Source organism: Dermacentor albipictus, chromosome 9 (assembly GCF_038994185.2).
Source record: "Dermacentor albipictus isolate Rhodes 1998 colony chromosome 9, USDA_Dalb.pri_finalv2, whole genome shotgun sequence".
In the NCBI taxonomy this organism is placed as follows: domain Eukaryota; kingdom Metazoa; phylum Arthropoda; class Arachnida; order Ixodida; family Ixodidae; genus Dermacentor; species Dermacentor albipictus.
Window position 1 is genome coordinate 37,110,100 of NC_091829.1, and position 16,302 is coordinate 37,126,401.

Here is a 16,302-nt window from a genome sequence, read left to right on the forward strand (position 1 = left end):
GCTTGCCATGCCAAGTTTCGACTCAGGTCTTCAATTTCAAGTTACATCAATTTCGGGAAATGAAATTGGCCTAATCGCGAAATCTTTGGTCCATAATTTTTTTTTTTTTTGCTCAGAAGAGTGCACGTGCCTCAATTCACAGCATTACATGCTATAGCGAGTAAAATGAGTACTGTACTCGAAGCTGGGCGTGCAATGCACACAAGTTCGATTGTATGATGCAGGACACATTCTCCGTTAACGAACAGCCAGATAAATTGTATGCGATCACTTACGAAATAAAACGCACCGAGGGGCTAATTCGCTCCCATCTATCACCGGCAGCGCTTGACAGAAGGTGAGGGAAAGGGTCCGAGACGCTTTCCAGTGTTGACAAATTTCGATGGATCTGTACGCATGCTTAATTTTCGTGTTATTTCCCCACGCACTGTGCAGGTCTTTGTCGAAGCCGACCGTACGCACCATTGCGCTCGTGAGAACTCCTGGACAACCATGCCTTGTGCGAGCCCACGTTGTCTAGCGGGACTGCCCGCACTCTTTTTCTACCAAACCTCTTGTGTGCCGACGGCCGCCCCACTCCTCGGAATGAGTAGAGCCCGACACCTCGCTGATACACGACCTAGTTCTCGAGGTGGTCAGAGGACAACGTGACGTCCGCGCACCGGTCGCCTTGTCCGTCCAAACGAGCCAAGACCAGCATTCTACCGTGTGGATCCCCGTCATTATGACATTAGTCGAGTCCCTCCATGGTAGGGATTGTGTCGCCGTCCTTGTGCACGTCTATAGCACGAGCTTCAAACGCGTGAGTGATCGACCCTAGTGGTAACGATCCAGAGGAGCGCGGCAGCTGACTGCTTACGGCGCCGCCGCAAGAATACCTAGCGCCGAAGTTCAGACGGCCTTCGTTTATGGAACGCAAAAAAATATATATATTCTGAGTATCCCCAAGCGACGGCAAACAACATCAACTTATTTCTGTCCAGCTACGTGCCATATGAATATTTTTAAAATTTGGCTCAAGTTAAGTGAAACACCTTCTGTGCGATACGTCTTCTGCAACCTGGGGCCTCGAACTATTAAGCGATAACCCGAACCACCACTTGGTGTACGTATTTGTCCGCTTACAGACACATTTAGTGACCACAGTCATTGAATATTGCAACAGTGGCATTCAAGGGAAAGATAATCGTTACCTTCGTTAACATTCGGGTGGCCGTATGAAATGGTGAAGGGTTGCACGGCTTTGGAGCTTCTTAACGCAATCATCGAGTCTTAACTGATGGTAGAGTCATTGGACTGTGTAGCCATTAATGACACATGAGCAGAGCTACATTAAAAAATTACAATAAAGAAGATACCTGAGGCGTCGGAATCGAACGAGTGACCTCACCTTCGTATTAACCGGAAGTATGATCAACGTTCGTCGATCGCACTCGGTCACGACCTGATGCCCGAGCTCAGCAGCATGGTCATATCGATAATTTTGTGCTTGATTTAGCGACCACACTACCAAAACCACAATATTTGAACAACTTTTTGGCACGTTTCGCGAGTACCTGTTGTAGCGAGTTGAAAGCGGAGCCATTGGAAGTTCGTGAAGGCCCTACATTAGAATCGACGGAGTAGTTCCCTTGAAGGTAATTTTTTCTTTGCTCAGAATTCTTCTAAAAACAAACTCCCCCTCGCCCGATTTCTCAGAACCCACTATTATTATGTTCGCAAGCCGATTTGGAACACATTCTTATTCGTAAAAAAAAAAAGAAGAGTGCTATTTATTTGGGGTGCAGGGATAGACAGCGAGGTATCTATTGCCTCTGACGTTTCGCCTTTACACACAAAAAGCTTGTAGAGATACATCTAGAGGGAATATATTGTCAGGCATCTAGTCTCCACAAGCCAACATTCGCTGGCGACGAGGCATTAGCGACACCAGCTCCAGATCCTCCTATCCTTAGTTTTGTTGAAAACTTTATGGTTCGTGGTAATTGTTAGAGCGACGCCCGCGTCACAGTCTCCGCGCCCTCTGGAATGCTCGAAGGGGCCAGAAGCTACCGCTTGCCTTTGACGTGGCGCTTTCTTCTTTTTCCAAAGCCATTCCCTTACATTTTTCATGACTGATCTTCAAAATTGTTTCGTGACGCTCTATCAGAAAGTGGCACACTAAGATTGTATTGCTTGTGACACATCTGTCCAACTTGTATAGATGCGCCAGCCAATCACGTTCCCTCATTTCAGCGACGTCATGGCCAAGGCACCCTTTTGTCGGCCGTTATCAAACAGTTAAAATCCTCTGGATCCCGTATTCTAGAACGCTCATTCGCTCAACGCTCCGCCTCGACTCAAGAGTGCGTCTACCAGCGCCTCCTTTCGACAAAAGTAGTCGCTGCGCTTCATTTACACTTCCCGCTTCAGTCGACAGGCGGCGTAGCGCTCACTTTGGTGGATTGGAGGAAGAGCATCGAGTCAAGGATCGTTCGAGAATACGGGCGTTAGTTCGACCTCAACATGTTGTGCTTGATACCCCGGGTACCACGGCACAGCCAGAAAATGTGATAAATTGTCGCCGTAGACGCCGTAATCTCCTTTTTTTATTTCTTACCTTTTTCTGTGGTTCTTGAGTTCCTGGAAGATCTTGCAGGCTGGCCTAATTTGCCTTACCGTGCTACGGAGGTTGCAGTCTGCGTGGCGCTTGAAGTGGTATCCGTCGTTACTTCTGGACGATCCTACTCACCTTGTTTGAGTCACTTGGGCTTGAAACGACGGCTTTCGTTTGCGTGAGGTTTCTTTGTTAAGTAAGGACGTGTGTTCAGAAGCCTTGGTGTTGATATTGATGTAGTCTGAATCGCGCTCGTCTGAGCGGTCAATCGGTCAATTTAACCATCGCCGTTCAAAGAAAAAAATAAAACGATCAGGCCGACGTTGCGTGAGACCGCGCGCGGTAAGGCCACATGCTGGTTTCATGCGCAATACGACAAATTAAGTAGAATCTTGCAAAAACGCTACCCCAAGGTAGCATCTGTGGGTTGCTAGCGCAGACTGCAGCAGGCTACTCGACCACTCTAGGCATGTGTTTTTCAAACTGCACCCTTTGATGACTCACTTCTTTGTTCTTCTCGATTCCCCTATTCTCTTCGAGAATGCGTGAGCGCTGGTACATCGTAAAATGAAAATTTTTGCACTATTGTCATTTTAGGACTGCCTTAATGTATAATCGTTAAGTGAGTAAAGTCCCCTAAGCAAGGAAAACGAAAATAATAAATACTGGTTGCGATGCCTCCTTGGAGATCCCTGAGTACATCACGGAGTAGCACACTGGATATCTTACGGCTAACGACCCTGCCTTTCTCATCTTTTTTATCTCTCTCTCATGGTTCCGCCAAGGGTTTAAGCGCCTGTTCGGGGCTGTTTATCGATGAACCGTTGGATTACCTTGCCACCCAAAGGAACCACAGAATTGCACTGCCAGCTTTTAGAAACTTCTGCGAAGCTATAGCTAATAAATAAATGTATAAATAAAAGGCTCAAGGACGGGAAAGTAGCGAAATTCCTGACGTCAAGATTATATACAAAAATGAAGTTGGGGCTTCAGTTCCTACGCTGTAATAATCATCTGTCGTCCGTGAGCTAAATAATATCAGCGTATTGGAAGAACAATACCACAACAATTTGACTTAGTGATTTCTCTTTATTTGCTGCTTTATAATGAAGATTTCTTTATTTGTTCCTTTAATATCAAGGGGCGACTGGCGCCTTGTATGCCGTGTTCCTTCTGTCTCCTCCCCGAGCGCCGCGCATGGCTTGGCGGCGTTCTTCGGCCGTGGCGTCTTGGTACAGGACCTCGGGTGAAGCCCTCGGCGCGGATCTGGGGCTCGGCAGGCACTACTGCTTCGTCGTCTTCGTGAAGTGGGTCTTGGTGAAGTGGGTCAGGACAAGTGGTCGCCAACAAGCGTCCAGATGAGCTGAAAGCATACGCATGCGAAGTAAACGAACTAAGAAAGCACTGCAGGTTGGTGCTTTTCTGGTGTGTCTCGATAAACCGAAAGGCTCAGTTTCATTCATTCATTCATTCATTCATTCATTCATTCATTCATTCATTCATTCATTCATTCATTCATTCATTCATTCATTCATTCATTCATTCATTCATTCGCCGCTCAAGCACTGTACTTCAGTGCTTTCCTCGCTTATAAACTGAAGCATTTTGTTGTATTTTAAGTAAATGCAGACTTAGTCGCACTGCTATAACACGTTCTCCCATTTGCACAGTACATGGAGGGAGGGAGGTTCACGAAGAATTATCACGGAAACCGGTGTGCAGGTGTTATGAGTTCCTCATGCTTTCCAATATTGAATTACGCTATTTAAGATGAGTAGCGGAACGATCTGCTACAAGCATACATGCTGTAACGGCAGTTACATGTGGCACGATCGATACCACTAAGACCTCGAGCGCGGACGCAATATGTGACATCACCGTTATTTTTTTTATTCATTTTCTTGGACACACTCGGCAACCTCTGCTCCACCATCTCCCTCCCTCCCCTTCTTCGCCCACTTGCCAACTCCTACCATTTTCTTGTACAGTAAACCGGTGTTATGACGAGCGCAGTTAAGACAAATATTCGGATATAACGACCATTGTACTTTCAGTTGGTTTCTGATAGCGCCATCGCCAAATAAAACCGCTTAAAAGGCACCGCTAACGCAGTTAAACCGAACTTCCGCGATCGTTCCTGAAACTTGCTACTCGGCCTAGCGAGAGGGCCTGCGAACTATGCGTTGACTATGGAACATTTAAGAACGCGTTCTTAAATTCGTTAATACTTTCGTTATTAAACGTTCGTGCAAGCCGGCCTTGGAAGAGGCGACTCTGCTAACTACCTAAGAAGCAAGCGGTGATTCTGTAGACAAAAAACAACTGTGCAAGGGTCGACGAGTGGTGAAAACTTGCAGGCATCACACCAAAAACCGTGATCGAGACAGTCCCTGATGTGCCCCTTCAGTCTCATGGTTATGGTGAGGACACTGCTCAGTGGAGCCCGCGCATGATGCAGCGCATAATGACCCGGAACATAAGTACCCTGAAGAAATTTTTCTTCAGACTAAGAAAAATGTCAGATTCTGTGATAGTACACATGTTTGGAAAGTTCTGGCAAACAAAAATACTGATCAGCTTAAAAGTGCACAAAACAATGCTTTGAATCAATAGATTCTTTTCCCAAGAAGGGTTTCCAGAATTCAACAGCTCGCTGCGTACAGGAGCAACAATGCGCCGCTCAAAGCCAACAACAAAAATGTCTTCAGCAGCATTTCGAGACAGGATTAACCCAATCCCGCAACAGCCAATTTTTCTTCCTGCCTGCGCGAAACAGTTTAGTAAATGGCGGATCTCAGACATGCAATAGGTTGCTGCGTCTGCAATTTTCTTCGCACTTCTGATTTTTCCTCCATATGCATTCTGCCAGTCATTACTGGATAACCTACGTGTAATATGCCAGAATATGATACACATATCAAGACTAAAAGAAAGCAGCCCCGCAGACTTGTTCAACTTCGAAAACTCTGAACACAATTTTATTCAAAGCTATTCGTACGTCTACTCCGACGCACCGAGACCACAGACTGTTAGCTGCGCCATGTTGGTGAACCGAAAAATCATGTGTGACTGCCCTTGGTGCACTGAAAATCGACACAGGTCGCGCAAACACGACAGAGGACAAGCGCGGTGTCATCAGCCTCTAGAGGCCACGAAGGGCTGAGAACAGCACCGAGTTCGAGAAAGCCATTCATAAGATTATTTCAACATTTATTAGCATTCTGATATAAATTTAGAAAAAGTATTCCCTGTCAAATAAGGTTCACAACTCAATGGTATACTGCAATATTTCGTGGCACCTTCTGAGCAACGATATTCCAAACCAGTGATTGGTCTCATCATTCCAACTAAACGAATGTGCCACAAACATTGGCTCTTCAGCATGCTTCGTTAAAAATGCGCGCAGAAAAGAAATTACTTAAAGGAGTTGGCTAGGAAGAAAGTCAAACGTACGCATACACTTCATTTTGTCGCTTTTTTCGTTGTCCTAGGTGCAATATATTGGCTCAGATCACCTAATTTGTCGAAAAGAAAGTGCACCTTGACACTCAGTTTTGTTAACGTAATAGACCACCGATTATATCGGCCTCGCATTATAAGACCGGCCCATGTTCCCTATTTTTCCTGTATCTCGACCTGAATGTAAGCCACATGCCGTTTTGTATACTCATGCCTATCACTTTCCGCATCACCCACTCCTTACATGGTATATGTAACTGTAGGAGAACCTAATTTCACTCGCACGAAGCTTCTTATCCACAGGTAAAATTACTCTGCGCCGGTTAAACGCTACTTGCAAGCTGCTTGCGGTGTTCTGTTTGATTCAATCAATCAAGCTGTCAAACTTGCCACATAACCTTGTTCTTTTCCCACAAAACCTACGCCATAAAATTGAAAGACTGAAAGAATACAAAGGTTTATCACACATTTTACCACTGCAAAAATTTATACGCAGTGTAACACAAACGAACTTCTAGAACAATATGTTCACCGGGATAAAACACGCTGTACTGCAGCTTACTGTTTCCGCCCTACAGCTAATATAAAATGATCATGCCATAACACACAAAATCGCCTTTCGCCCACAAATTACGGCGCCAAACGCGGCTCGTAGGCCTCACACGAACTCGCCTCACACACGTCGGCACCACCACGGCTGGTCAGGTTACGGAAATTGTAGCTGGGTTGTGCTATACCATCCCAGTTTAAACAATACTCAACTTTTGCCTGGCTGTCTAAGGCCGTTTATCACGTGGTTCACGTTCGACAAAACATCAATAAGGTTGACGAGAACAATATAACGTACAGAGTGTGCTCGACCGATTTGGCGATGGTTCTCCAACGCGACCGTCAGCTCAATCGACTCGCTCATTGTTTCGGTGTCACGTAGTTCGCTTTCGAAGCCAACGTCCATATGCTAGAAAAACGGTTGTCCTCCGAACGAACAGCGCAAGCATGGAGGACGAGAATCTCGGACTCCCTGAAGGAATAAATTTATCGCTTAGCTTTCTTTGCCTCTTTTCCAGACTTTCTGGGCGCTGCTGTGATGGTCAGCAAAGGCCTTTGTCAGGCCCTTCTGCTTTTACTCCTGTTTCTGTTCCTGCACAGAAACAAACAAAATAAAATGAAAATGAAAAAAAAATGGTCTTGCCGTGCGCGCCGGTGTATTTCTTGCAACACCACCAGATGGCGCTGGCCTCGGCGCATCCCGGCTGGAGCCGCCGCTGAGCGGGGTGCGTAGTTTACGCATATGGCACGTGCTGTGCCTGCTTTCCTATGCAACAAAAATGCATTTGCTGGGGTGTGGAGGTCACGTGTTGGCCTGTGATAGTGTAAACATTACAAATGTCCATAGCCTGAAGAGAGCGCTTAGAGCTGGCGTCTCAACAGCGTACTGGTCACGTATGCAGAAAGAGCATGTAAACACACGCCAGCAAAATGGCTCCAAAGCGTGCAACCCAGGCTCGGAAGCGTCGCGCGGAACGCAGCGAAGCGTGGTGCACACGGCGAATGCGTGTATACAATGTATACGTACAATTTTGTATTAATTATTTGAATTACTTACAGCCCCATCATTCAATTAAGGTTTAACGCTGCTGCTACGATGCGATGTGCCATGTGCGGCAATGATAACGCTCAACTCTCAGAGATTATGAACACTTACGAACAACAACGTCTCAAGCAAACATGTCTCCTTGTGTGTTCCGTGGACTACGCAAACAGCAGTAGTGGAAGTAAGGTAACGTTTAACGTCAACCACCACCCTGGTATTGGACTAAAGGCTGTATAAATTACACATTCACCGCAAACATCACAGTTAATTATCGTCAATCACAGCAAACAGCATGCAAAGCCTCGCTTACATCGATTCCCACGGTGCGTAGGATCCGCACATTTTTCTTTCATCTGCGTCCCTCGAAGGTGGCGGTTGAGGGCGTTATTTTCCCATCGTGTAGTTCTCGATCGCATCGACAAAACGCCCGATACTTCAGCGAGGCATCCTGCCGGTCCATACACCCCGCCCAAGTATAGCGAAAAATAATTGATCTAGCACTCACACCACGAGTGTCCCGTCCAGCACGCTTGCGCCGTGTTCGACGAAAGCATATTATATAAGCGTGCGGGACGTGGGGGAGAATCAGTCACGACTTTCGGGGAGTGAGCCACTCATGATTTATTGATGCAAGGAGGTTCACGTGAGAGAAAGAAGTTCCAGAGCTACGAAGGACGCCGCATTGTCGGGTTCAGAGTCAATTTTGACCACCTGCGGTTCCGTAGCGTGCACCTAAGTCAAAGTACACGAAGCTTTTTTCGTTTCGCACAGGAGTCACGGGGCGAAATGCAAACATTTGGTCGCCGAGAGAGAGAGAGAAAAGGAATATAGGAAGGCAGGGATGTTAACCGGTCAAGGGTCTGGTTGGCTACCGTACGCTGGGGGAAGGGAGAAGGGGAAGAGAGAGAAGGGAGAGAGAAAGCGTATAGACGTGTACGGACAGTACTTGAGTTAAAGCCGCTCGCGCAAACCAGACGTTCTGAGAAAGCACAAAAGTGCCTTCACTGCCTTTGAGCCGATGATCGATGGGAACGGTGCTCTAGTTCTGTCTATTCACTCAGAGGACGATCAAATTATTAATCTAGCCTTCGACCTCTTCCTCAGCAGCAGAACGCCAAAGCCGTTGGGCCACCGTGGCTGGCGAGCTAGTCATCCGGGTGGCGAAGATAGGCCGCTGCGCTGATCGCGCTGGGAGTATCTAACCGCGCTCATAGCAGGCAAACGCATTAGCAATGTTTGAGGATTCATTGGTTGCAAATATAACCCAGTGTTACGTCCCACAAGACAGTGGTTTATGATTGACGCTGCAGTGGGCAGCTTCGCACGAACTTTGACTGCTTGGCAGTCGAGCGTTGAAGTTTTGGACGAGTTGGTGCCGATTGATATCGATGGCACTCGCAACGCAAACGCGCACTCATGAAATAGGAGAAAGGATTTGACGTTCGCTTATATCATGGTACAGCTGTTGTATGTAATACAGGGGTTTACTCTAAACGCAACACGAATCGAGCCATAGACTTCTTGGATAACAGCAGAACGTCATAGAAAACTGAGTAACAGGGGCGCACTGAAGTCCTGAGATGCGTGAGCGTTGCTGCGACAGATGCATTGAGAGGTAGCAGCAAAGCTTACTACCAGTCTTACGGTCTTACGGTATGAAATATGTGGCGCGTGTGACTATGACTTTTTTCTCTGTCGTCTGCACGCGGCCGCTATGAAGGATTTCACTATGTGCACTCAAGTCTTTCCGCACAATGCCCCCAGGAGCTGCACCTATAACGTGTCGTCTCGGAGGTCCTTTAATTGTGCCAGTAACGAAAGCGCCCGAATGCAGCATGATTCAAGAACCGGTTTGTTCATTGATCTAACGTTTCTAAGCCTACGAATTCTCCAGTGACCTCGGTTAGACAAATTATTACGCTCGTTCAAGTCTTCATTAGTCTCCTCTGAAAAGTTTGTGCTACCTAATGATCGAATCATCCGCCATACTTTGCCGTAAACATTATTACAGAGCCCATAGTTCTCGCACTGATTCCTTCAAATTTCGATAACCATATGGTGAGCTTATGAGCCTATCGGTCTACAAATCAAATGGTTCACTAGGTCGCGGGTTGGATACCTGGCTGCTGCGGCGGCCGCGTTCTGATGTAACGGAATAGTATGTATAATAATTAGAACAAATAAAGGTTCAACAATGTGTCGACGGTAAAAATGGCAAGGTCGACGTATATGGTGGTTCAAAGGATTGTCTCATTAAAGGTTGATTATATTTCTCTATTCTATGTCTTCGTTTCTTTTTCATGGTCGGTATTCACTCATTTCGTATTTTATTCCTGTCGTACTTGATTCGCAATTACCTCGAACTCGTCGCCTTTAGTGTCGATGCTCAGCTGAACCTCCCCATCCACTTTTTTTTTTTCAGGAGGCCAGTTTGGCTGATCCCGGAAATAGTGCAGTCTAGAGTGCAATCTGGCTAATTTCCGAGCACATTGGGACTGAGTACGCCTATACCAGCAATTTCACCTACGCAACTACTAATTCTTCCTTCATGTGGACACTTCCGAAGCCACCTTTGAGGCACCACCGTCTCGTACTAGCCTTGCCTAGTCCAAGCGGATGCATTGCATTTGACAAAAGCAAGCCGTAAGCGGCTTCGCCTCAATACAACTATATTTGCGGCGGTGCACCCTTTACAGGCATACAGTGCAATGTGGTCATTCAATGCTGAAGCATTTCTACAACTTACTCAACTCAACGGAGCGGCAAGAACCCAGCGCTCACGAAGCTCTCAGCAAGCCGCACTCTGACCTATTCGCAGATCGCTTTCAAAATACTGGCCCGCGCGTTACGCCTCAACGCGAACTAAGCGGCGAGTACACAGCGCACACGAAGCTATCAGCAGTCAGCGCTCTCTGTGCCCATCGCAGATCGCTTCAAGATACGGCCCGCGCTGCCGCGCCATACGCTGCCGACGCCGGGGTACAGTTGATTACGGTTCATAATGGTTCCACGCGGATGGATAAGGCGCTAAAGAGCGATAACGGCTTATAAAGGTCGTAACGTCATAAGCACTCCTCGCGCAGCCACCTGCAATAGTTTGCTTGCGTACTCGATTCATCTTGCACCGCCGTCCGCAGCAGTACGTGTCACAGCAGCACTGTCGTTTATGCTGATCCGATCAAGTTTCATAATATTAATGACGACACCGGGCTGCGCGGAGATGCCCAAGTGGCACAACGCTTATGCACACCTAGACAACTCCCAGGACAGTTTCGGCGTGAATTGTTTTAGTATATCAGCGTTAATTACGCTTGTATTGTAAACATTAACTACTCAGTGACTCATTATCGTTTCCTGCGGGCACCGCCAAGGCGCATTCCAGCCACCATTGTGCAGCAAGCGGCCTGCTTAGTCCAAGCAGACGCGATCCATTTCCCTAAGGTATGCCGTACGGCGGCTCTGCCTCAGCATGTCTATAACTACGGCGGTGCACCCTTTACAGGGATATAATACTTCCCGGGTAATCTTTTACAACATTGGCTCTAATTACGCCCACAGCGTTAATTTTACTCAGTCTGAAACTGATTCTTGCTTGTTATATCGTTGACTCCTAGATTTCCCGTACCGCTTACGACTGTCTACGGTGCTCTAGAGGCGCAAAATTGCGGTTTTTGTTCTGGAATTTTTTGCAAGATACCCAGATCCCTGATATCTAAACCCGCGTAGGTCAGCTAAGCATACATTGTGCTAAAGAAACCATAGCTCGTAAAGTCAGATTTAGGTGCACGTTAAAGAACCCCAAGTTGTTGAATCGCTGGTCAATGATAGACCAGGTTTTCCAGATTAAGAGCTTCGTGGCCCTGGCCCCCCATATTCGCAGTCACTGTGGTCCATAGCCGCTGCCGCAATCGGAAGGGGGCGCCGCTGTGGACTTGGCGGCCGTGTCCCGCGCCTTGGCCGACATGAGGGAGCGGATGGCGCGTGCTCTGAGCTCCAGCTCAAGGATCTCCATCTGGGCCGCAGTGCACATGCTCGAGATGTCGCGGTACTCCTGCGGAAAAGCAGTCACTTTGCTTTACATTTTGACGTCATCCATCCTATGTTATAAAGCTTTGTGGAGGCGTTTGACTATTCACTTATGTCGGCAATCATTGTAGATGGTTCCTGCAGCGCTATTGTCGTGTTATTGTTGTGCAGCGCTATATTGAAGTTAGGAAGCCTTTTCCCTGCGTATTCTAAGATGCCCCTCCACCCCTTTCACGAAATGAAAAATCTATTAAAGTAATTTATTTATTTATTTATTTATTTATTTATTTCCTATCCTGTGAGCCTCATCGGGCTCTTACACCATGGGTGTTCATATTAAAAAAAGGAAATCAGCAAGTAAATTGTAGCATACAGTCCAGAGTAGTAGCAAACTACAGTTTTAACTAAATACGGTTTCTCATGAAGAAAGCTTCACAGTTGAAAAAATAATTATCCGTAGTTTCGGAACCAATCCCACCATCAACGCCTTTCCAGGGAGATCATTCTACCATGCGAGCTAATCAGGGGGGTAGCAGATCGCAGGGCGATGCCGAAATGATCAAGGACTTTAAGCGCAGGGACACTGAACATGGGGAATCAATTCTCCGGAAATCCACATGCAGGCGGAGGAATGAAAATTATTCTCATGCAGATCACTATTTCCCGTTTCGCGACGCGTCTACCCAGCCTCCTGCTTAACTCATACGGTGAAGCGACCGCCCCGGAAAAGCATTACTGCAAGGTTCGATCTCCGGACCAGGACGAATTTCGCTTTAACTGGACCGTATACAGGATAAATATGGTGACAATTTGTCACCATATTTGCCACCATAGAACCCTTTGGTGCTAAGGCGCACATTAGGTCCGTGGCACTTTCCACTAATTTACCGTCAAACACTCGATTTCCTGTTTGATTACCTTCAAGCATGTGGCTTCCTCTAAAACCTGTAGCTGTAATCCCGACTACATATTTCGTACATAAAGCCAGCGTTGCGGTCAAAACAATCCACATTATTCGGACAAGTGGGACTAAAAAACCAAATCAAGATATCAAGTTGCGTAGTGTTTTCTTTTTTTCCCCTGAATTCTTCCCTAATTTTCTCCCCTTTATTTTCCGTCTCTCCCTTTTTGCAGTTTACTAAGCGAGACAACACTTCTACACCGGCAAAACTCTCTGTTCTAAAACAACATTTTTCTCTCTCTCAACTGCGAAGCCTTCTCTTGAGAAACACGCATTGGTTTCACGCTACCCTCTCCGATAGATGACAATTCTTCATTTCGCTTAACTTTCTTCACACTTATCTTCGCAGAACGGATTTGTCATGTCCCCTCTCCTTTTCATATCGACTCGAGAAACTGTTTGACAGCGCCGCCTATCGACTGAAATAGTCACTGCTTCTCAATGACAGTTCACACGGATTTCTGAAAGATAATTTTGCGAGGACAAGCTCTCGGGCTCTAGTGCACTGAAGCGAACGTGTGCGGCATATAACCTTATTTAAAGTACTCCTAGTAGCCACTTCCATAAAGCGCAGTGCCTCCTTCAATTGAAGGACAGCGCTGGGCTCCGTTCAGACACCACACTAACATAGCAGAGCCCCTTAAGTAAGATTATTCACGTCCTCTAGTGTTGAAAACATGTATCGAAAGAAGCTGCAGTAATTTATCCAAAACTAAGCATTACCAACTCGACCAAGTCGCAGTTTTATTGCGCACGCCGAAAAGCACAAAACGCGATTGTACTGGTGTTTATGCATTTATTCGCCTACAAGCCCATGCTGTGCACCATAGCTTTACCTGTTCGATGCTGCTGTTTCTCTGCGCTCTCTGAGACAGGATGCCTTGAAGACTGCGATCGCTGGAACACAGAAGAAAATAAAGTTTGAGAGAGGCGTCTTAGCTGAGAAGTCAGCTTGAAAAGAAGTTCTGACTTAGTATTGGGAAAGGGAATGAGAGTAAAGAGTGAGAGAGAGAAAAAGAAGTGATGATGATGAGAACCCAAGTGGTGGTCTGAATAAACACGAACAACGTAGTATCTTTAAAGCTTCAAATCGAGGTCACTCATACACAGGAGTTGGTTGAAAGCATTTAGAGTATCTAGCCAACGACGAGCGTCCTGCCAACATCCGAAGATAACTTTTCCGGACAATAGTTGATGGTTGAAATGTTACAAATGCACAGCATGCCACGGGTAGATGCGCAACACGTGTTCTGTAGTTTCGGGTATTATTCCACACTCCTCGCAGTCCTGGCACTTTGAAAGGCCGATAAGCTACAAGTACCAACCAGCGAATGGTGATCCTAGTCGTAACCTGCGCAGCAAACTTGCGCGGCTCCTCTTTACGGTGGGTGGTAACTACAGTCGCACGTCTTCATTGACTCCATGAAGAGAGCGATGACAGTAACTCGACGGCACACCCATCTAAGATAAATTGATCATGACACTAGCCCAGGGGAGCTGGAAAATCTTGGCTACAGCGAATGGCCTCCGCGCTAGCACAGGTGGACGGGAAAATATGCACGGGAATAGAAACTACCCGAGCTACACGAAAATAAATCTTCAGTAAGCGTTCTGACGCCAATAAAAGATAGATAGAGCGATGCCCACGCTGCATGCCACCATCGGCTCGGTCAACCTCACAGTAACCAGGTCATGTCGAATGCCATGATTTTGCCGCTATGTTTTGGACATCAGCTGTTGCCCATCATAGTTCGGAAATGCGATAGTCGAGCAAGCTCTACTTTAGAACGCGTGGCAAGCTCCCCTGGACTGAGATTTTGCCGTCTACATTTTCTCTTACATTTCTGTCTCTGCTGTATACCTAGCCCACAGGCAAGGAACAGCGATAAGCATACACATGTCCGGCGATTCTGTTGCTGTTCACACATCGCGCGCAGGTGGTGGCATGACCTTGTAACGAAACATATACTCCTGCGGTGAGCACTCGGTTAGGAAGTCTCGTAATTCAGCACATCGATATTCCAAGTGCCCGAGCACACCACCTTTAAGATAGTCATCAGCAAAACCCAAAGCACTTAAGTGCTTAATCCACCAAAATAAAAAAATACTTTTTCGAATTCTTTTTGTTATGATTCGATTGTGTTCACCTGATGCCATGTTTTCGTTTATGCAGTGGGTGCACTCGCAGCTCCTGCTCTGGACATTACAGTAAAAGAAGCTTTGGAAATACGAGTGCAGTATTCATCCAAAGTTCGTCCTGCGTATCCTTTTCAGAGTTCTCTCTGTGCTTAGTGCCAATATATATTTTTTCACCGGTCCCACTAGGTCTGACTCGGCTTCCTCGTCTGACTGCACCACAAGGCGTTCATCCGGCAGGGCTGCTTGTCCAATTCCCAGCCAAAGCGATAGTTATTAGTGACGAAACGAATAAGGGAATCACTCAGAATCCCGGGGCGGAAAAGACAGAAGTGCACGAAAAAATCGGGAGAACAAGCTGACGACCAGAGGGAGCGAACGAAGAGGCCCTAGCTGAGAGAGAGAGAGAGAGAGAACGAGAGCGATAGCGGGAAGAGAGAATAGAGGAAAGTAGTGCCGCACGAAAGAACGGGGCAAGGGCGCACACACCCGAAAGCACGAAGTCGCCGGCATGAAAATTTCGCAGAACTGCGGCGACGTCGGCAGGGAAGTTGCGCAGCGAGCTGGCGGTGGAAACGGACGCCTGCCGCGTCAATTTCATGGCGTTAAGACTGCGAACTGGAGAACAAATCTGTCTGTACAGGGAAGAAAAAGAAAAAGAACAGAACGAAGGTACGGGCGAAAAACGGGAATGGGGCTAAGGGGAGGAGGAAGGGGGCGGGGGGAGGGTGATCAGAAGCTGAACTCAAAACGACGCGACGTCTCAAGGGGGCGTTGAAGAGACGGGGACGTTAAGGGTGTGTACGTGCATGGGGGGGGGGGGGCGTGAAGAGGGGGTAGGGGCAAGGGGGGGGGGGGGTTCGGGAACAGCGACGGTGTGCGTGCGCGCACGCCGGGCTGCGCACAAACGTTTTTCTTGGTTTACAGACCGCGAGAGAGATGGAGGGCTGGGAGTAGATGCGCACTTGGAGAGCTAAAGCACTGAGAAAGTATATAGTGCAGGTATACGGCACTTTAAGCCCGGGCAGAAAAGGGGGGCACAGGAGGGAGGGAGGGGGGGGGGGGCGAGCAGATGGGGAACGGGGTTAGAGCCGAATGGAGCCGCGCTGGATGGTGAAAGGAAGCAGGAGCGAGAAAGACGGAGGTGTTTAGAAGGCGTGCGGAAAGGGGGAGGGGGTGTAGGAGGAGGGGGGGGGAGGCACCGGCATCGCCAAAACTACCGGGGAAACATTTTTGCCGCGCTTACACTCCGTAATGAGCGTTTATGATATACAGTGGAAGGGCCGAAGGAGGAGGTCTGCTCGCACCCCCACTGCGCGGACGGAAAGAAGTTTTGGTAAAGTACAACGGCAGTCGGTTGCAGAGATGTAAGAGGGGAAGGGGGGGGGAGAAGCGGTTTTGGCGCGCAGTCAGGAAAACGCGGAGCAGAGAAGCGTACTCGTGGAGTTGGGTTGAGTCTAGGGGGGTGGCAGGTTGTGCCTCGCGAGTAACGCTGAAGGCCGGGGAATGCGAAAAAGTTAGTCTGTTTGG

At 47.6% G+C, this 16,302-nt stretch overlaps 1 protein-coding gene across 4 annotated transcripts in view; it reads right to left on the minus strand.

The window, feature by feature from the left end:
* Positions 1-8,255: 8,255 nt before the first annotated feature.
* The window catches only part of LOC135906461 (uncharacterized), a 541,800-nt gene continuing 533,753 nt past the window's right edge, over positions 8,256-16,302 (minus strand). For all 4 annotated transcript variants that reach the window (XM_065437842.2, XM_065437843.1, XM_065437841.1 and 1 more), the window contains 2 exons: positions 13,473-13,533; positions 8,256-11,700 (listed from right to left, as the gene is read on the minus strand). In XM_065437842.2, coding sequence (XP_065293914.1) covers positions 11,530-11,700; positions 13,473-13,533 — 232 coding nt within the window. In that variant the 3' untranslated portion in view covers positions 8,256-11,529. The remainder of the gene's footprint in view (positions 11,701-13,472; positions 13,534-16,302) is intronic.